Here is a 23,065-nt window from a genome sequence, read left to right as displayed (position 1 = left end):
AAAATTATAATAGAAAAAGACAGTAAATTGGAATAATGTGAGTTACCATACTATTCTGTTTTTTGTTGTTGTTTTTTTTTAACCAAATCTCTGCTGGTGCTACAATCACATTCCTTACCAAAAAAAGGTAGCATATTAAACCCATAACTCTTCCCTTCAGGTCATGGAAATCATGATCCTCTGCTGTCGGGGTTATTGGAGAGGTGGCATTGCATCAAACTGTTTTAGTTGCTTAAAGTTTTTGACTGATTATTTTTCATTTTAAAAAACTATTTTCTAACCTATAGACAGGCTTTAAGAAAATATACAGCGCACTTTCTGCACTTAAAACCAGTTTTCTCATTTGAAAAATATATTTGAAATTCTTACATATCTTTATAGAAGGAGGCTCTTTTGGAGAGAAGAATATCATTACAAAAGAAGACCGAAAAGTAAAATACTTCCCCTTAAAGTCAGCAGAAGCACATGAAAAAATCTGAAGTATTTAAGTTGGTACCAACTTTTTAGAGCACATTTGGGGTGAAATGTGTTATTCTGCGAGTTGCACAAGTGATCTGCTCAGCTTTGCTTCATGATCTTTGCATCTAAACATGAGATGACGTTCTTGTACTCTAAAATACGTCTGTCTCAGTAGGATTATCAATGCCAGATCAGAAACTCACCCGTGCAGTGCTGACTCAGAGTCACCCGAGAGTACTTTTTCAGTATAATTAGAGACAAAAAAATAGATGTAAAAATTTAACACAAGAAAAGCTGGTTAATATTATTAAAAAATGGAAAATCTGTGAGTTCAGTACATGACAATAAATTAATGACTCTGAATAACTGTGACTAACTAGGATCAGAGAGAATTCACGAATAATGCCCAGTTGACCTCAATGTCCAGTTCTGCTCCCACTAAAGTCAGTGGCAAAAAAAAACCAAAAACCTCCTGTCAACTTTAATGGGAGCAGAAATGGTTTGATAACTCCCATTGGAACCTATTGGAACAGGATTACACCACAAAATGCAGCACAACAAAGAACTGTAAATAATTGCTCAATCACATCGTGTTTTCTTCAGATGACTCATATGGTTTCAAGAAGATTTAACTATGCAGAAAGCTTGATGGGGGCAGTAACTAGTTTTTAAGAGAGAGGCAGAAAAAGAAACATTTAGACAAAAGTTGACATTTCAGATCGGTAATTTTTACTGATTTGTCACTTTCAAATTGTTGGGACTTTCTTCAAACTTCACAGAAGCATTCTCCTTAGCGTTTACAATAAATAGGACAATTTTCCAGCCAAATCAATTTTCAAAGTCCATTTTATAGAGAAGCTAAAATAGGCTTTATAGTGGAAGGTGTTTGCAACCAAAAAAGTTCTCATTGTACAATTCAAAGGATTGAGAAATATTTATAAGAATCAGTCATCCAGAGCTGCTTGGATCTTTGCCCTGTCCTACAATTATGCTCCCTATTGTACAATTGCCTCTAGGGCTTTGAGAGAACTACAAGCATCTAAAACGATCTACAGGGGTATAGTAACATAGTCCTTGTAAAAAGAACAGGAGTACTTGTGGCACCTTAGAGACTAACAAATTTATTAGAGCATAAGCTTTCGTGGACTACAGCCCACTTCTTCGGATGCATCCTTAGTCTCTAAGGTGCCACAAGTACTCCTGTTCTTTTTGCGGATACAGACTAACACGGCTGCTACTCTGAAAATAGTCCTTGTAATGAGCATTGTTGCCCATGGATGCTCTCTGGTCCCCTCTTCCATCACCTCCTGATGGTTTAGATAGCTACAGGCCAACATTGCCTTTAACATTCTAGGAAACACAGCAAATACAGCAGCAGTGGATTTGCTTTTCCCACCCTATTAAAGGAGTCTTTGACAAAACAAACTTCGTAGGAAGTGCTCACTGACACACACACACACACACACACACGCTTTGCAATTTCATTGCTATTAAACTGAGTACAGATGCAGACCTGGAAAAATGCCAGTGTTGATGTATTTGATTCTAAAAGGAAAACCAGTTAAGCAAAGAAGACAGAAACTGTGTGAGCTCAACAGAAAGGAAAGTATATTACCAACTGTTAATGCATCATGGAATACTTTGAAATACCATTTGGAAACTGTTCTGCTTTTATATCAGATTATCTGTTTCTTCTAGAGGTTTACATGCAGGAAATGCATCTGTTTTGTTAGTAAACCATGTGTAAGTTGGTGGCTGTGTATAAGAGATAGGTTAATAAGTTAGGTACAGAGGCAAATACCTAATAGTACTGAAGAGGCACATCTGCTCCTGTTTCTAATTTCCACACTGAAGTCCTAATTCTTTGTCAAAATTATAATTAGTTGCTGAGGAGATGATTATGATGTCACAAGCAAAGGGTTATGATTCCTGTGGAGAATGAGCAGTAGAACAGATGAAATGATCTTGCTTCCTGCACATCTCTTTAACACTGAAGAATGAGATGAGAAATTTAGAGAATATAATGTGGACTAGAATGCATCCTGAAATGAATGTGCTTCCAGGCTTTCCAAGAGGTACCGGCAGGGCCGGCTCCAGGCACCAGCCAAGCAAGCTGGTGCTTGGGGTGGCAGCTTGTTGGTGGCGGCATTCCGCTCAATCCTAGGGCGGTTCGGCCGCTTTTTTTTTTTTTTTTTTTTTTTTTTTTTTCTTGGGGCGGCCAGAAAGCCAGAGCCGGCCCTGGGTACCAGCTGCCCTTTTAAAGCTTGGTACTTGTAAGCCTCTAAAGGCAACATCAAGCCTTGTGGACTTAAAGTTTTATTTCCAGAAAAGTTTTCAGGTGACGTTATTTAAAAATGAAGAGATCTTAGTCTGGAACTTCTCTGTTCTCTGAATATGTTTGCTTTTCCATGTTTCTCCCACCAGTGAGTAATTTGTCGCTGAAGGTCCAAAAAAGAAATGATCAGCTGCCTGTGGCTTAATGACAGAAGCACACATGGTTTGAGATCTGGAGCTGAACTGAAGACAAAGGAAAATAAGATCCTTTTGTGAAAAGTAGAACTGGCTGCATAGGAAAGTAAAGCCAGTTTGGTGTAGAAATAGTCAAAGTTGTGAGACACTTTATTATATCTTGCTAACAGTTACAATAACATGCACATTAAGGGGCAAAAAGAGAAGGAAGTAAATAGTGCAGAAGTAAAATTGTTACTTTATATGTGTGATTAGTTTTTTCTCAAAGGTTGTTCGTCAAGAATTAAGCTGATTTTTACAATAGTCAGAACAGAGTTGTTAACAGTCCCCATTTAAAAAAAAAGCAAACAATAATAACAAAAGTTAGCTGTCCTGGGTATAAGAAATATTGTGAAGTTGTACTTTTTATATTGATTTAAGGCTGATAAAACTGTCTATCACCTATCATATACATACAGCAAACACAAATGGAACTCCCCCAGATGGAGTGAAATGATAATCCATCAGCTATAAACCAGTCAAGCCTTCAGCAGCTTAACTGGGTCTGGAGTTATTGGAATTAAATCTCACTGCTTGACAATATTGCCTGAAATTCTAAAGCACATCCCTTTACAACCTAATAGCAAATTCACTCAGGAGCAGACCCTTTCCCCTGCTACCCATTTTTATCCAAATCAAATACAAACCACTGGAAATCCCTGACAAAGACATGTTTGAGTTGTATATCTTGCTTATCTGACCTGAAACTCCTTATTGTCTGGGAATTACATGATTAACTTGTGGGGGTTTTTACACCAAAATTAAGCTGTAACAGCACAGTGAGTGACATAGCATGGCTAATAGCTGATAGTTCTTACTAACAGTAACTTTTAACTGAAAAGATTGGATCCATTGCAGTAATCCTGTGAGTGTGAAAAGAACTCCTCTTACGTGTTCATATAGGAAGGCATGGGCGAGGCAGACTTACTCTTTTCTTTACTGGCAAATATAACTGCTCTTCAGAGGGCTGCAGACGGCACTTAGCTGAAATGTTTGACTGGAAACAGTCTCTCATTTTATTCATATTTGCTGCTGCAAGTTTTAAGTGATGGATAGAGGTGAGTTCTGGCAAGTTCCAAATAAAGTAAAATGTTCCCTTTCTGAACATCACTAACCCACATCTCCTGTGTGCTTTTCAATAGTGAACATGTGAATTTTGGAGCCATCCTTACCACTGGTTTACTGCTCTTCTTATATACATCATAATATTGAATATAACTAATATTAGCAATGAGATCTGACTCTTACACGAGCCCATAGGGTGTGCCTCTTCTAATCTCTTTCTAGCAAGAGATGTTACCATTCTTAGATATGTTCAGTTTTTTTTTAATTTTTCTTATTCACAGTGGCAGAGACTCCTTTCGCCTTTGTGAAGGAGACCAGATGTCTCCATTTGACCTAGCAAAGCCTGTTATGGATGCTCATCACTCTTCTCATTTTTCTTAGTATTCAGTGCATTCATGCATTAGTTGAAGGAAACTAATGATTTAAAATAACGGCTTAACTTCCTTGCTGGAGTTCAATTAGACATTCAATATTTGTAGCTATCCTAGGCAAGCCCTGTGCAGGGTTATAGACTCGCATGTTCAGAAAGACTGCACTAGTATGCTGCCCCATTAGTAACCATCACCTCTGGTACAGCCTGTCAACAGAAACATGCTCTTTCAGGTGCAATTTTATTAAAGACGCTTCCTGGGTTATGCAAACACGCACTTACGGAAAAAGTTCCGTAAGTTGTTTTTTGTTTTTTTCCGTAATTGTCGGGTATACGTCCCCGACTTACGCAAAATTCGACTTACACAAGGCGTTCCGGAATGGAACGCCTTGCGTAAGTTGGGGAGCATGTGTATTATTTATTTGTGTTACCCTACCACCCAGAAAGCCCAGTCATGAACCAGGGCGTCATTGTGCTAGGTAGGGTGCAAATAGATCAAAAACCCCTGCCCCAAAGAGTTTACAGTCTCCGTATGAGACAAGATATGGATCCAGACAGACATGGAAACAATGAGACATTGTTGGTCAGCACAATAGGCAGGGGTCTCAGCACACCAGCAGCCTAACTGTTGTCACAGTGTGGGTTTTTTGTAAGCACCATAGAAAAGGAGAGTTTGAAGGAGGATAATGAGGTGACTTTGTGGGTGTTTACAGTGAGTTATTCCCAAGTGTGAGCTGCAACATGGGAAAAAGCACAATGGCATTTGTTTCAAAATGTAAGAAGTGGGCAATGGAGGCTGGCATGATGGACCAGTCAGAAGTGATACTTGAAATCTCAGTAGCAAATGAGACATGATAGGTAGGGTGGAGATAAATTGTGAAGGGCCAAGTGAAAGTAAGTAGTTTATTGCTGATGCTATATAGAAGGTGGAGCCAGTGGAGAGTTGCAAAGATAGTGGTGCAGTGGTCTAAGTGACGGGCTAGGAAAATGATCAAGTGCAGTTACCCTGCCCCCTAGCTCTCTTTCTGGGAGCCCAGTGTAATTATGGGAGAAGCAGTCAAACGCCCATAATTCCCTGGGGAAATTCCTGTAAGTCCCTACATGCAGAATTAATGCTTAGCTCTTGCTCAGTAGGAAAGGTTGGTGCTGGAACTTGTGAAGAGCCGTCACAAGGCATCTGACGTAGATACACCAAAGCAGTGGAGGGTGTTCCAGCTCTAGCTTTGGGGACCCAGCAGCCAAAGGAGCATATGCTGCAAAATTGTGCCCCAGTCCCTGGTTCTGGGCAATATTTGAAGATGATATTCAACAAGGTAGGTGTATTTCTGGGTCTGGACCACAGTTTCAAATGGGCGGGGCGAAGTTGTTTTCAAGACCTGGGATGAGCAGCTGTGTCTGCAAAACTGTAGCATAATGGAGGTGGCTTTTCTGTACCACTGCAGCACCAGAGCAGAGGGATGAGAGCTAGGTTCATAATGGAAGACAATGTGGTGATTGTCCAGTGGGCACTGTCATCATGGAGGTTCGCAGGGACCACTGATCAAGGAGATCAACATGTCAGAAGTCATGAAGGGATTTAAGCTATTGCATTTCACATATTGTGCAGGAACCATTGATGGGAAGCGATATTCCACTTTATTATTCGTGTACATTACCCCCTCAACTGAGATTGGACACTCATTGTGCTAGGCACTGCACAAATACATAGTAAGAGGAAGGTGCTGCCCCAAAGAGCTTATAATTTAGACAAAACAAAGTGAGGGACAAAGACAAAGGAAGTGCGGGAAAGTGACTTGCCCAAGTTCACAAGTCAGTGTCTGAGCAGGGTACGTGTAGGCATAGTTTGACTTCTATATTTAGGAGGGAAGATCCAGTCAAGCCAACAGAGCTGCACATGAGGGGGCAAGTTCCAGGCCTGCCTAAGGCTTTGGGGGGGGGGGAGGAATCCCCCCACCGAGGGTATGGAACCCAGGTCACCGGAATCCCTGTCCAGTCATCTAACAGCTGGACCATGCTGCCTCCATGGAATAAATGTCTATGAATAAATCAGAAAGGGTTATTGCTCCATGGTTAGTGAGACATCAGGTTCCTAGCTGCATAGATAGGATGGCGAGGCGCAGTGGAGGACCACACAGTGGTCAGAGCAAATCTAATGAGAGTTCATGTTTGCTATTGGGAACAATTTTGTATATGGATGCAAGGTGTGTTATGGGTTTGCTGGGGGACCACATAGGCACTGCATGCCTAATGTCTAGCGTAGTCAAGACCTTGTAGACTTTGAAGTTTAGACTAGTACATTTGGATTGTAATATAATTAGGTGAGTTTTCAATGCAGTGTTTGGACAAGTAGGGCCAAAGCTCTTTTGAAAAATAATTCAGGACAACAGCAGTAATTCAGAGCTGGATCCAACTTTCCTTTATTACAGTCTTCCTCCAAATGTCATTTGTTTTAAAAGAGTAATTGCACTTCAATCACTGGTAGCACTAAAATTGCTAATTTTAGTGCCATAGTTTCACATTAACAACACTTAATTATATTTTTAACAGAATAATAGCTTAAGTGAGATGGTTACACACTGGCTTCTTGTAGCCCAGATGGTGGTTAATCCATTAAAATGCATTAATATTTGCTAATGACAAAACAAGGGAATTATAACATTGCATTGCCGCCTGTTTTTAGATAATTGCACATCAGTTAATCATTTATGCCAAATGGAAGTGAAAAGATGCAACCATTAGGGAGAAACAGGGTGCAGAGCACAAGATGGAGTGATAATAAAAACAGGATTGTCAAAAAAAGCAAATATTTGAAAAATGTAGCTAGTAATGCACTATGTTAAATATTTTAAAAGCTGACGATGGAAAAATCATTATGAAAAAAGACATTACTAAAGAGAAAGTTGTTAGAAAAATTAGATACAAGTTGCCTCTGATCATAATAAGGTAAATATTAGAATCATGTAATTTACATTAGGTACATTTTACTATATCTTTGTCTTGACTGTACTTAAAAGAAAAACTGATTTTATTGTTAGCCAAGTACGACCTGAAAAACGTTACTCTGATTCAGATGTTTGAATTCTGCACCACGGGACAGACATATAAAAGTTATTATTTTTGTAGTTCAATCTCAAAGTGAGAAAAAGCCAGCAAGGAAATTTTAATTGCACACTTGGGATTAACTGCTCAGAAAATATCCCATAGAGATTTTGTTCCCTAGAGATTATAATGGTTTAAATACTCATCCACAATTAAAGATTTATTCTAACAAGTCAATAATTACTTAAGTGTAAAAAAATTGTTAAAACTATTATTTCAGTTCTCTGTGACTTTGCTCCTATCAGACCTGAAATAATAGTAATGTTGTATAAAGTTTGGTGATGAGCTAAATTTAAGACCATTTACAATTTCATGTTATGTCTGTGCAACCCTGATGCTGATCTCACTAAACAGTGCTTTTCAGAGTTAACAACTTCACCATGACATTGTGTTTCTTTGATGGTTAATAATTATATTATACAAGATCAAATTCCTTATACAAGTCTGTCTGTCTGTCTTTGTAAGTGCTATTTTCAGAATGCTAGTCATCATAATATATAGGTACCAATGCAGATATTCTGTGACAGTTGAGTGTGGTAAGGCTATTATAACACCTGTTAATTAAATAAACACATGTATTATAATATATGGAAAGCTCTGGGTGCATGCAGCACTCCACGGGTCAAATATGACATATGAAGAATCCTCCCCTGTTCCTGCAAAAATATATGCACTCCCCTTCTCCTTTTCCTAATTCAAAAAATGTTGCATCCAACACAGGGGAATTCTATATTAGACCTCATCCTGACAGATAAAGAGGAACTGATCACAAAACTAAAAATTAATGGTACAAGCTGATCACATTTTTAATGTGCAATAAAGTCCAGAGTTCAGACCGTGTGTGTGTGTGTGTGTGCGTGCGCGCGTGGATGGATGGATGGATGGATGGATCACCTGGGAGGAAGAATTTAATCAGAAAAATGTGAGTGATAATTGGGAATTGTTTAAGAACACTTTACTAGAGGCCCAAAAAGCCATAACCTCACAATCAATTAAAGAGACCACATTGGTTAAAAAAATCAACCTGGTTTAGAGGGGAAGTGAAGGCAGCTATAAATATATATATATATATATATATATATATAATAACATATTGAAGAAAGGTAAAGTTGATAGTAATGAATATAAATCAGAAGCTAGGAATTGTAGAAAATTGATAAAGGAAGCAAAGGAACACAGGGCAACATCTATAGCCAACTGAGTTAATAACAAAAAGAAGGAATTTTTAGGTATACTAGAAGAAACAGAATCTTAGCAAAGGCACTAGTCCTTTACTACATGGAAATGGTAAAATTATCAATAATAATGCAGAAAACAAAGAAGCGATCAATAAATGTCTGTTCTATATTTGGGGGGAAAACAAATGGCTTAGTAATATTGTATGATATCACTCTTTCCATTCCACTAGTATCTCCGGAGGATATTAAACAGAAACTGCTAAAGTTAGACATTTTTAAAATCAGTTGGTTCAGATAACTTGCACTCAAGAGTTTTAAAAGAGCTGACTGAGGAGCTTGCTGGACCATTAATGTTGATTTTCAATAAGTGTTGGAACACAGAGGACTGGAAGAATGCTAATGATGTGCCAATATTTAAAAAGCATAAATGGGCCTGTCAGTCTGATAACATTAACAGGCAAGATAATGGAGTGGCTGATATGAGACTTGATTAAAAAGAATTATAGTAGGGTATTATAATTAATGCTAATCAACATGTGATTATGGAAAATACATTCTGTTGAACAAACTTGATATCTTTTTTTACAAGAGTTCAAGTTTGGTTGATAAAGGTATAGTGTTGTAATATACTTAAACTTTTGTAAGGCATTTGACATGGTACCTCATGATATTTTGATTTTAAAATTAGAATATAAAATTAACATGGCACACATTAAATTGATTGAAAACTGGTTAACTGATACGGCTCAAAATGTACTTGAAAACAGGAACATTTAATGTGGATAAATGTAAAGTAATGCACATTGGAAAAAATAACCCCAACTATACATACAATATGATGGGGGCTAATTTAGCTACAACGAGTCAGGAAAAAGATCTTGGAGTCATTGTAGATAGTTCTCTGAAGATGTCCACGCAGTGTGCAGAGGCGGTCAAAAAAGCAAACAGGATGTTAGGAATCATTAAAAAGGGAATAGAGAATAAGACTGAGAATATATTATTGCCCTTATATAAATCGATGGTATGCCCACATCTCGAATACTGCGTACAGATGTGGACTCCTCATCTCAAAAAAGATATACTGGCACTAGAAAAGGTTCAGAAAAGGGCAACTAAAATGATTAGGGGTTTGGAACGGGTCCCATATGAGGAGAGATTAAAGAGGCTAGGACTCTTCAGCTTGGAAAAGAGGAGACTAAGGGGGGATATGATAGAGGTCTATAAAATCATGAGTGATGTGAAGAAAGTGGATAAGGAAAAGTTATTTACTTATTCCCATAATACAAGAACTAGGGGTCACCAAATGAAATTAATAGGCAGCAGGTTTAAAACAAATAAAAGGAAGTTCTTCTTCACGCAGCACAGTCAACTTGTGGAACTCCTTACCTGAGGAAGTTGTGAAGGCTAGGACTATAACAGCATTTAAAAGAGAACTGGATAAATTCACGGCGGTTAAGTCCATTAATGGCTATTAGCCAGGATGGATAAGGAATGGTGACCCTAGCCTCTGTTTGTCAGAGGATGGAGATGGATGGCAGGAGAAAGATCACTTGATCATTTCCTGTTCAGTTCATTCCCTCTGGGGCACCTGGCTACTGTCGGTAGACCGGATACTGGGCTAGATAGACCTTTGGTCTGACCCGGTACAGTCGTTCTTATGTTCTGTAACTCACTGTTGAACAGGTGTGTTTCTAGTGGGGTCCCACAGGGATCAGTTTTTGGCCCTACACTGTTTTAACATTTTTTAATGACCTGGAAGAACACATAAAATGATCACTAATAAAGTTTGCAGATGACACAAAAATTGTGGGAGTGGTAAATAATGAAGAGGACAGGTCACTGATACAGAAGGACCTGGGTTGCTTAGTAAGCTGGGAACAAGCAAACAATATGCGTTTTAATACTACTAAATGTAGATGTATACATCTAGAAACAAAGAATGCTGGCCATACTTACACGGTGGGGAACTCTATCCTGGGAAGCAGTGACTCTGAAAAAGATTTGGGGGTCATGCTGGATAATCAGTGTGCACATGAACTCCCAGTGCAACACTATGGCCAAAAGGTCTAATGTGATCCTTAAATGCGTAGGGCACACAGCCACTGACTGCAAATGGAATGCATTTTACCCTTCTGTTGCAGACCTAGATGTTCCTGGAAGTTTAAGATATCACAGGGAAACAGGCATAAAGACGAATGGAAACGCCATTATATTTTTATACATCTCACCTAATATGACATGGAAAAAAAGGTTCTGACACCAGCTGAAACTCCTCATCCCACTGATAGAGGTTTATCATCCTTCAGGGATCAGAGGTTGAAGCAGACCATTCTTACTGCACTGGAGAGATGGAATTTGGTGCCACTTTTCTCAACATTCCTGCCCTAGAGGTCAGTTTGGGACCCTAAGACTATACATACAGATATGGGTGTATAGCCTCAGCTGGTGTAAATTGTCAAAGTCTTGGAAATTATCCCATGTGCAGCTGCTGACTCATGTGAGACTGCCCTAGCATGAGCTCTGATCTCATTAGTTAAGAGAGTTAAGTCAGCAGGTTGTGCTCCTGCCTCTGACTCAGGACTGAACCAATGACTCTGTATAGTGTTTGGGGATGCAGCGATATCGAAGATGCCATCTTTCATCCATTTCTGACATTAAACTGACATAATTAGGACCCTTTCAAATTCATGGTCTATTTTGGTCAATTTCATGATCATGGGATTTTTAAAATCATAAATTTCGTGATTTCAGCTATTTAAATATGGGTTGCTTAGTAAGCTGGGAACAAGCAAACAATATGCGTTTTAATACTACTAAATGTAAATGTATACATCTAGAAACAAAGAATGCTGGCCATACTTACAGGGTGGGGAACTCTGTTGAATATGAAATGTCAGTGTTGTAATTGACCCAAAAAGGAGTTCTGGGGGTGGGTGGGGGGTGTTGCAAGGTTATTGTAAGGGTTGTGATACTGCTACTCTTACTTTTGTACTGTTGCTTGCGGCGGCGCTGCCTTCAGAGCTGAGCACCTGGTGAACAGCAGCTGCTGGCCAGGAGCCCAGCTCCGAAGGCAGAGCCGCCACCAACAGCAGCAGTGCAGAAGTAAGGATGGCATGGTATGGTATTGCCACCCTTACTTCTGTGCTGCTGCCCACAATCAGCAGCCGCCACTGTCCAGCCGCCCAGCTCTGAAGTCAGCAGCACAGAAGTAAGAGTGGCAATACCATGATCCCCCTAAAATAACCTACCCCCCCACCCGAAACGTTGGTCTTCCCTGTGAAATCTGTATAGTATAGGGTAAAAGCAAACAAAAAATGAGATTTCACAGTGGGAGCCAGATTTCATGGTCCGTGATGCGTTTTTCATGGTCATGAATTTGGTAGGGCCGTAGACATAACCCATTATGGTTATTAAAGACCCTGTGTCTTTTTTTTATTTATTACATAGGAGTGTGAATGCAGGGAATTAGTCAAATTTCAGGTCAGGTGGTGCCATTCTGCTCCCTTAATTTCCATTTAATTCAATTTCCATACAAGTTTGTTCCATATCCTAAAGTATTGTGTAGCATTGTTGTGTGTAGTTTAACAGTTGCCCCACTTCATTCTAAATGTGGCTGAATGTCAGTAGTGAAGAAGCAATCTCTTTATCTGTAGCTTGTAAAGGACTTTGGGTTTCTTTGGGATGATGGGTATTATAAGAGGCAAAAAGTGCTATATAAGAGCTAAATATTGTTGCTGTTGCTGTCACATGGAGAGTGTACAGCAGTCTCTCTTCATAAATGTGATTATAACCCAGAAGGATGGATTTCATGAATATAGATATTTAAGAGCTACTGTAATTAGATAGGTTTCAGAGTAGCAGCCGTATTAGTCTGTATCAGCAAAAAGAACAGGAGTAAATTTGTTAGTCTCTAAGGTGCCACAAGTACTCCTGTTCTTTTTGTAATTAGATACAGGTTAACTAGGTGACAGCTGAAGGGGTGGGAGGAGATGAAGGGATCAGAGCTGTCTACAATAGTGTAACCACCAGGAAGGGAGAATTATTAATGAGATTACTGGGGTGAAAATGATAAAGGAAAATGGAGGCTGAATGTCAGGAAAAACTTCCTGAGTTAGGTTTGTGAGGATGTGGAATATTCTCCCAAAGCAAGTAGTGGAAACCCTGTTGTTTGTGAAATTAAAAACAAAACTGGGCAAAACACTGGAGAATACATGTTCTCAGCAAATCCACGGTGAGTTGCAATTTTATTTGCAATATGACTTTTGCAAATTTTAAAATGTAGTTAATCCCAAATCTTTTTTATTGAATAATGTATAATGTACACATGGAGAGTGTACAGCAGTCTCTCTTCATAAATGTGATTATAACCCAGAAGGATGGATTTCATGAAGATAGATATTTAAGAGCTACTGTAATTAGATAGATTTTTTATTGAATAATGTAACTACTATATGTTCAGTATCAAAGGGGTAGCCGTGTTAGTCTGGATCTGTAAAAGCAGCAAAGAGTCCTGTGGCACTTTATAAACTAACAGATGTATTGGAGCATGAGCTTTCGTGGGTGAATACCCACTTCTTCGGATGCATGTCATGCATACGAAGAAGTGAGTTTTCACCCACAGAAGCTCATGCTCCTATACATCTGTTAGTCTATAAGGTGCTACTATATGTTCCTCTTTAGTGATTTTTATGTCTGTTATCCTGAACTAATTGGAACATAATGGATACTTAGACTAACGTGCTGGATCTCAGATGCCATGTATATCAGGGGATATGTATTTTTGAAAGTATAAATATATTTTAAAAGAAAATAATTTAGTTTTACTCCTCACAGTTATAATTTTCCTGAAATCACAACAATTTGTAGAGTAGGGTAGTAGAATGAAGTACTGCAAAAAAGAAAATTAGAAAATTGATTTTTTTTTTAAACAAGCAAATGTGTTTTTATATACATCTCTACCTCGATATAACACGACCCGATATAACACAAATTCGGATGTAACGGGGTAAAGCAGTGCTCCGGGGGCGCGGGGTTGTGCACTCCGGTGGATCAAAGCAAGTTCAATATAACACGGTTTCACCTATAACGCGGTAAGATTTTTTGGCTCCCGAGGACAGTGTTATATCAAGGTAGAAGTGTATATATAATATATGTGATATATTAATAGCACATTACTACATTTTTTCTGGAAAGAAGTTTTCTGGAATTCTGTCCTTTTCAGATATACCTTTAAAAATTATTTTAAATAGAATATTACAACTTTTCACTTTTCCCCGTTTGACAATGTACTATAGAGACTTAGTAATTTAATTTGAATAAAATATATTTTCTTAACGCTGAATTAGTATTTTAATTACATTATCAATTAAAATTTACATTATTTTTATTTTATTGTAATTCATTCTGAGTATTATTATCATCATTGTACTAGTTGTTATTATTTTAAAACTTATTTTATCTTTTCCCATTACTACCAGTGCTCCAGACACGGAACTAACTCCTGATCAGCTAGGATAATTAATTACTTCTTGGAGCAGCTAGTCCTGGAACCCACAAGGGGCTGGGCAAATCTTGACTTTGTCCTAAGTGGACACAGGATTTGGTCCAAGAGGTGTATATAGATGAACCATTGAGTAATAGTGATCATAATGTAATTCAATTTAACATTCTTGTAGGCAGGAAAATACCAAAGACACTCATCACAGTAGCCTTTAGTTTCAAAAAGGGGACGTACACGAAAATGAGCAAACTAATTAAATGGAAATTAAAAGGAACAGTCACAGGGTAAAATGTCTGGAAATTCATGGAAACTATTTTAAATGCCCATAACGGTGTCTCAAACTAAATGTATACTACAAATAATAATTTTTTAAAAACCCAGCAGGAGTCCCAAAAACATGCCAATAAGGCTAAAAAGCAGAGTAAAAGAGGTAGTTGTAGTAGAAAGAGAGCCTGAGACATAAGCCCTTGTATCAGAGGCCTGGTATGAGGCAGGATCTGCTCACAGAATTTGGCAAGAACAGGGCTGATATTGCAGAAACATTCCTAAGAAGTGCTGTCACAGAGTGCTCATGCAAACACATCCCGATATCAAGTGATACCAGAACATCCCAATATCAAGGATGGTACAAAAACATTCCCCAAGAACAACAGGAACACACTGACGCCTCCTAAAAGATAAGGTCAGGATGACAGTATGTAATAGAGATGTTTTGATCACACCAACATGTACAAAATAATGGGTAATAACTAGCGACATCAGGGGGCAGTAACTAATTATGTCAGGGGGCAGTGCTAACTTGTTTGTATTGGGGTATAAAGATGTATCTCGGAGTATCTTTGTGTAGCGGAAAGTCCCACGGTTCACTGAGCTGGTCCATTGTTACGGACATACATGTATTAGTCGTCCAGTAGAGTCTGCGCAATACTAGTACCATACTTCATCGACAATAAACCTGGCTAGGTGCCTTCGTTCCTTAACAGATCTTATGGTCATTGGGTGGTTCACTCGAGGTCTGCCGTGCCAACTGTCTGTGTAGGGCTGGGGTGGCACACAGAGGGAACACACACACACATCCAAACATCTATCAACATCTAACCACAGTAGTTAGAGGCAAAAAGGCATCCTTAAGATTGGAAGTAAAATCCTACTGAGGAAAATAGAAGGGAACGTAAACTCTGGCAAGTCAAGTGTAAAAGTATAATTAGGCAGGCCAAAAAAGAATTTGAAGAGCAACTAGCAAAAGACACAAAAACTAACAGCAAAAGAAATTTTTAGGACATCAGAAGCAGGAAGCCTGCCAAACACTCACTGTGGCCACTGGATGATATAGGTACTAGTGGGGCACTCAAAGAAAAGCCTGGCAAACAGTCAGGCACTCCATTGCAGAGAAGCTAAATTAATTCTTTTCATCAGTCTTCACTGCTGAGGATATGAGAGAGAGTCACATACCTAAGCCATTTTTTTTTTAGGTGACAGTTCTGAGGAACTGTCCCAAACTGAGGTGTCAATAGAGGAGGTTTTGGAACAAACTGATAAATTAAACAATAATAAGTCACCAGGACCAGATGGTATTCACCCAAGAGTTTGAAGTAACTCAAATATGAAATTCCAGGCCTACTAACTATGGCACGTAACCAGTAGCTTAAATCAGTCTCTATACCAGACAACTGGAGGATAGCTAATGTAACACCTGTTTTTATAAAAGGCTCCAGAGGCCATCCTGGCAATTACAGCCAATAAATCTAACTTCAGTACCAGGGAAATTGGTTGAAACTATAGTGAAGAACAGAATTATCAGACACATAGTTAAACATAATGTGATGGGGAGTGTCAACCCGGCTTTTGTAAAGGGAAATCATTTCTCACCAAAATATTTAGAGTTCTTTGAGAGTGTCAAGAAGCATGTGGACAAGGGTAATACAGTTGATATAGTGTACTTGGACTTTCAGAAAGTCCTTAACAAAGTCCCACACCAAAGGCTCTTAAATAAAATAAGCAGTCATGGGAAAAGAGGGAAGGACTTCTCATGGATCAGGAACTGGATAAAATATAGGAAGCAAATGGAAGGAATAAATAGCCAGTTTTCACAATGGGAAAAAGTAAATATTGGAGCCAGTGCTATTGAACATATTTATAAATGATCTGGAAGAGGGGGTAAACAGTGAGGTGGCAAAGTTTGCAGACAATACAAAATTATGCAGTATATTTAAGTCCAAGACTGACTGCAAAGAGATACAAAGGGATCTCAGTAAACTGGGTGACTGGGCAACAAAATGGCAGATGAAATTCAATGTTGATAAGTGCAAAGTAATGCACATTGGAAAACATAATCCCAACTATATATACAACATGATGGAGTCTAAATTAGCTGTTACACTCAAGAAAGAAATCTTAGAGTCATCATGGATTATTCTCTGAAAACATCCACTCAATATGCAGCAGTAGTCAAAAAAGCTAACAGAATGTTAGCAACCATTAGGAGAGAGAGAGGTAATAAGGCAAAAAATATCATAATGCCACTATATAATTCCATGGTACTCCCACACCTTGAATACTGCATGCAGTTCTGGAAAAGATACAAGGAAGGGCACAAAAATGATTAGGGGATGGAACAGCTTCCATATGAGGAGAGATTTTCTTAGAAAAGAGATGACTAAGGGGGAATGATAGAGAACTATAAAATCATGAATGGTGTAGAGAAAGTGAATAGGAAAATGTTATTTACCCCTTCACATATCACAAGAGCGAGGGGTCACCTGATGAAATTAATAAGTAAGCAGTTTTAAAACAAACATAAGGAAGTACTTCTTCACACAACACACAATCAACCAGTGGAACTCATTGCCAAGAGATGTTGTGAAGCCCAGTGTGGCCATTCTTATGTTCTTAACCTTTTTAACAAAGCCTGTCTTTTTCCCAGGCCTTTAGGAAAGAAATGGAGTGAAGGTTTGAGGAGTCTTATTTTTATTATGCTTGCTGTGAGTGGTTACTGATGGATTTTTATTTATGACAGTGGATGTGCAGCCCATTGTACGTAATTTGTCCTTTACGGTTATTGTACATTCTGGTATTGTGGACACTCATAGGCTGCAGTCAGAATCAGGGCCTCATTGTGCTAAGTGCTGTATCTCTCACAGACATGGCCCCAGCTAGGAAGAACGTAAACTCTAATTTAATATGAAAAAGAATGTTAATTTGGTCTGCTCATAAAACATCTCCTAAACAAAGTGTATGGAGAGAAAGAGAACTTTTACCTCTGGATGCTTCAGGTCCCTGTAAATGAATAGATCCTATTTAATCCCCAGCATTCAATTTTTTCCCCCCCTAGTATTTACCTCACTTGCTACCACCATTGTGCAACATTTCCTTCTAACTTGTAAGGCAGGACAAGTCACCTCCAAAGCCATCATTAATGCTTGTCCCTGAAGAGCTAGATCCTGGAGGAGTGGTAATTGATTCTCAAGATCAGTGCTTCAGTTCCCACAAATAGCAGACCTCTCGTACAGTCTTATCACACCTCTGTTAACCTCAGAGAGCAATGTACTTTTGCTTTACAATCAGGTCTGTGAGTTCTTATGATAAAATAACCAGATCAAGTGAGCTAAGAATTTTAATGGCTTAGCTCAGCAGATTCCCAGGCTAACATTATCAATTAAGTCATTTCAGTAATTCCTAGAATTGCATGTCTGATTTATTCAGAAGCCATAATTATAACAAATGTTTAGATGTAAATGGTCTTTCAAAGTTTTTGTTATTAAAATGGCTTTATCTGGATTTCTTGTTTTCTCCTTTAGGTTTGCTATCTTTCTTACAATGGAAAGGCTGGTTATCTATCTATTGGTTATTAGCACTGCTGTGAAGGCTATGATGTGTCCAAAACGGTGTATGTGTCAAAACCTATCTCCATCCTTCACCATCCTCTGTACGAAGACTGGGCTTCTCTTTGTGCCCCCCAGCATTGACAGGAGAACAGCAGAACTAAGATTAATGGATAACTTCATCACCACACTTAGAAGAAAGGATTTTGCAAACATGACAAACCTTATTCATTTGACACTATCAAGAAATACAATAAGTCAAATCATGCCTTATGCATTTTTTGATCTTAAAGGCCTTCATGCATTACATTTGGATAGTAACAGACTGACTTCTATCAATGAGGATCATTTCAAAGGTTTAATTAATCTTCGCCACTTAATACTCAGTAACAATCAATTGAACTATATTTCTCCTGGATCTTTAGATGACTTTATTGAAACACTTGAGGACCTGGATCTATCATATAATAATCTTGTTAATATTCCTTGGGATACAATTGGAAAGCTTTCTAATGTCAATACAATCAGTTTGGATCACAACCTCATTGAGTTTGTTCCAGAAGGAATCTTCTCAAACCTTCACAAACTTGCTCGATTGGACATGACATCCAACAAATTGAAAAAAATTCCCCCTGATCCCCTGTTCTCTAGGATCCCTGTGTATGCTAAATCTAAAGGGTCTCCATTGTCCTCTCTGGTGCTTAGCTTTGGAGGGAATCCTCTACACTGCAACTGTGAATTAGTGTGGCTGAGACGCCTTACCAGAGAAGATGATCTAGAAACATGTGCCTCACCACCAGAATTGATGGCCAAGTACTTTTGGTCCATTAAAGAGCAGGAGTTTGTCTGTGAACCTCCAATGATAACACATCGAACGCCAAAACTGGTGGTTATGGAGGGCCAGAGTGTCTCTTTGAAGTGCAAAGCGGTCGGTGACCCAGATCCCTATGTTCGCTGGATCTCCCCCGAAGGGAAGTTGGTCTCCAATACGTCTAGGACAATTTCCTATGAGAATGGAACTTTGGATATTTTGACTACTACTTTGACAGAAAAAGGTACATTTACCTGTATAGCATCGAATGCTGCAGGAGAGTCTACAGCTTCTGTTGAACTTGTTGTTAATCCTTATCCTCATCTTGCTAACAGTACCAACTGTGATAAAGATGCTGAGTCTGGGCCTTCAGACATTCTTATATCTGCTAAGTCAAGTTTCCCTAATGAAACTAAAGCTCAGCAAGAGAAGAAGGTTGTGGTTGCTGAGCTGACCTCATCCTCTGCTCTCATACAGTGGCCTTCCCAGCATCATATCCCTGGAATACGAATGTACCAGATTCAGTATAACAGCTCTTCTGATGATATACTAGTTTACAGGTAATCCTATTCACATAGCAATTCAATTGTCATTGTGAACTAACAAATAGGAATAAGAGAAAATGGTTGTATATTTAAAATTCCCTGATGTAATGCCAGGTATGTTGCAGGCATTAACTGTGTAATGAAGGGAGCAATGGGGAAATGCTTTTCATAGCCTGTTTTCCATTTGTTGTCTCCCGTTACTGAGGAATTATAATAAATCTTACTAATAATACATTACCTTCTATGATGCCTCCCATCCAAGGATCTCCAAACACTTCATAGCCAGGAATTAAGCTTTACAATCCAACAACCTGTATGAGGTTGGTAAGTATTCTCCACATTTTCTAAATGATATATAGAGAGAGGTGAAGTGGCTTGCCCAAGTTCTCACAACAAGACTGTGGCAGAGTAAGGAATTACAACCCAGATCTTCCAACTCCTGGGCATGGCCATGGAGTAATTTCATGAGCTTTAGGAGAGTTACTTGCATCAAAATGGCTCCCGAGGTTTAGAAACAGTTCCATTAACTAGTTAATGCAGTGACTTTGAATCGCAGGAATGGTGACTTTTTGCATATGGATAACATTGAATCCATCTGTATTTTTAAGCAAAAGATCAGTGAAATATTACTTACATTTTAGGCTAACTAAAAATGTATCTGATTCATCTAAAAATATAAGGAAAGAGAAAATATTCAGAATACTAATTGTAGGAACTTGCTTTATGTATCTGTATTATATATACTATAAATGTACTCTTGAAGATATATATTTCTAATTCTTTGTCTCATACATGCCCCTAATCAGTTTCCAACATTGCATATTTAATTTATACTACTATTTTGGGGATGCACTGGGCTAAATTCAACAGTGTAAATTGCACATGTAGTTGAAATGGTAACATAGTTTATTTTGCACCAATTTGGCATTTAGAGAGTCAGAAATACCCATTTGGAGGGGGGGGGGGGCCAAGTTTTAAAACTTGCTTGGCTTAACTATTTGACCTCCATAGATTTTGATGGGCATCATGCAGATTGTGTGTTACTGCTCCCATTTGCAGTATGTGGTCTGTCGTTCTGTTTATAGTCCTTTCTGCAAATAAACCGGGAAGATTATAGTTGAATCAGGAACTAGCATTTGAGCATATCAATCAGTATTTCATACTGTAGGTTCTAGAAGGATGACATTTCTAAAAATAATGGTCCTGATTCTCCTCTCTCACCAGTTTTCTCATATTATAATGCCTTTGATTTCAATTGAATTATTCCCAGTTTATAGCAGTGTAAGTGAGAGGAAAATCAGGCCCAGTAGATTTAAAATAGACTGGATAATGCTATAGAAAATATTTTACAGGGAACAGAGCTACACTGAAAAGGGTATGGGATAGATGCTACAATGGGACTTTTTGTATCTCTGATTTCTGCTATTCTAAATATAGTCCCATCAGAAACCTAATGTTTTTTTTTTAAATATAAATAACTGTTTTTATAAGTCCTTGAGGTAAGGTTTACAGGTGGAATTTTAGGACTTGCACTCCTAAATCACTTAGGTCTTCTAGCCCTATGAAGACAATAAACATTCTGCTGTTGTCATGTCCTGATGTAAAACGCAAACGTTTTTCTGCATCATTTGTCATGGCTCATGGGTAGAAAGGTGTAAACTCAAGCTAAGGTTCAATATTATTAATGCTTTTACTCAGCTCTGAGTAGATAATCCAGAGAGGAATGTTGCTGAAAACATTTCCTCAAATGTCTAGTTCTTGCAGGGACCACAGCATGCGAATATCTGTCAGCTTGTATTGCTTATTTATTCTCTTTGTGCCTTGATGAAAACCTACCACTGAGTTCTCGGAAAATCCAGTTTTTGAAAAATGGAGAGCAATGTACTCCATGCGGAGAAGTTTTAGTGCTTCGTTTCATGAGAAAAGCACTGGCATGAAATATGAACCCCAAACCATGAAGTAAATTACAGATAATCAGAGTAAAAACTATAAGAAGTTGGTTAGCTTCAGTGGGGCACAGGGCAAATTTTGGCCTAAAGTTCATAAGAAAAGTATGTTAATCTTAGACAAGATGCTGCAGGTAGGGGTTGTCTGGGCCGTTATTTATATCATACATTAGAATGATTAGGGAAAGGCCTATAAAAACTGACAGAGTGCAGATTAGCATTGCCATTGGATAGGCCTAAATCTCCAGTAAATAAGTATCTTTCTTTCACACTTCTTGGTTTAGTTAGTGATCTACTTTACGGTTAGTGCTAATTTTAGTAAGGGGTAAAAGTATGCCTGCTGTTGACTAGCTAACGGGGAGGTGATGATTCTGTATTAGCTCTTGAATCTGTGAAACACTAAACACTGTGAGCTGAATTCTTTGCAAAAAATTCCCTTTGGGATACAAGAGTCATTTTACACCCTTCTTCATCTCCTGGAATAATGGCAAGTTAGATACTATGACATATTCCAAAACAATGGGGACAGTTTTAAATTATGCCTATTGAACTTTCTAAATCTTTAAAAATATATAAATGACTCATATAATCTCTTTAATAAGACAATCTGAAAACAGCTAAATTAATTGGTGCTACTAGATGGCCTTGTTCCTAGACAAGAATTCTTTGGAAGAATTTTTTTTAAAATGTCTTCGTACATTCCTTTCACATTTCACAGCCCAGATCTCTGTAAATTGAGAGGCTCAGTTTGGCAACAAAGCTATCATAGAAATTATGTTTCAAATCACAGAGCAATGATTCCAAATACTAAAATATAATAATCTATAGTATAATAGGCTTCTTAAAGACTGAAATTCATATGTTGTTCAGCTCCCACAGTGAGTAACTAGCATATATAGATTCTCAACGGAAGTGTTCAACTGAATTGATAGGGACTGGTAATTGTACTTTAATTCTGTATGCCTGGTTATCTGAGAAATTGTTACATTGTTTGTGCCATGTCATAAATGTTTGTTTAGTTGCATGGATTAGTCGGTAGTGCAGAATAATGAGAACTAGCAATCTCCAAATACCATGCTAATCCTGTGTGTTCATGGGCCAGTCACTTAACCATGGCATGATCCCAGTCTGTGAAATAGAGATAATGTAACCGGTCTGTTTCACAGGAGGACGGTGAGGATAAATTAGTGATTGTGTGAAGATGTAGAGATCTGTATAGTTGTATATTCAGAGAGTGACAGTTGTTGGACCTTGTTGTAGAAATATTACAGAAAGCAAAAAGCTTCCTTCAGCCTTGGGCACAGGCAGTTATGGAAACCTGGCCCATTGTTGAGAACGCTGTATAATCAGCTTCTGCCAGACAGTTCTTGAACCACCATAAGCAACTACATGATGTATCAAACGTGTTTCTACTTTGTGCAGGTGAGCAAGGTCTAATAGCCAGCATATGCCTAGACCATGTGAATGGCAGTCACTATGGTAACTTAATTTTATACTGAATCATTTAAATAAGTCTTTCCCCTTCTCAGTCTGTTTCCTCCTACCTACTCTTTCACCTCCTTTATGTGCCTCTCACTCTTCCTTCTGGTCCTTTCTTTTGGTCTTTGTAGATACGTGTTGACATTTGTAAATAAATTAATTCGCATCCACAATATGAATGCAAGAAAGGGAGAAGAATGATGAATTTCTGTGGGCACAGAATCGTGGAAAACTAGAAGGCCCTGCAGATAGTTACAGCTCTCGCTCCCTTCTGCTTCTCCCCA

The 23,065-nt window shown here is 38.4% G+C and overlaps 1 protein-coding gene across 1 annotated transcript in view; it reads left to right on the top strand.

The window, feature by feature from the left end:
- Positions 1-23,065, top strand: part of LOC117889153 (leucine-rich repeat and fibronectin type III domain-containing protein 1-like protein) — a 62,829-nt gene that overhangs the window by 17,685 nt on the left and 22,079 nt on the right. Inside the window, exon 2 of the mRNA XM_034793022.1 lies at positions 17,977-19,371. Coding sequence (XP_034648913.1) covers positions 17,996-19,371 — 1,376 coding nt within the window. The 5' untranslated portion in view covers positions 17,977-17,995. The remainder of the gene's footprint in view (positions 1-17,976; positions 19,372-23,065) is intronic.

The sequence above is a fragment of the Trachemys scripta genome, chromosome 16 (genome assembly GCF_013100865.1).
Source record: "Trachemys scripta elegans isolate TJP31775 chromosome 16, CAS_Tse_1.0, whole genome shotgun sequence".
In the NCBI taxonomy this organism is placed as follows: Eukaryota; Metazoa; Chordata; order Testudines; family Emydidae; genus Trachemys; species Trachemys scripta.
Note: the sequence above shows the minus strand (reverse complement) of the source record. Positions and strands in the feature narration are given on the sequence as shown.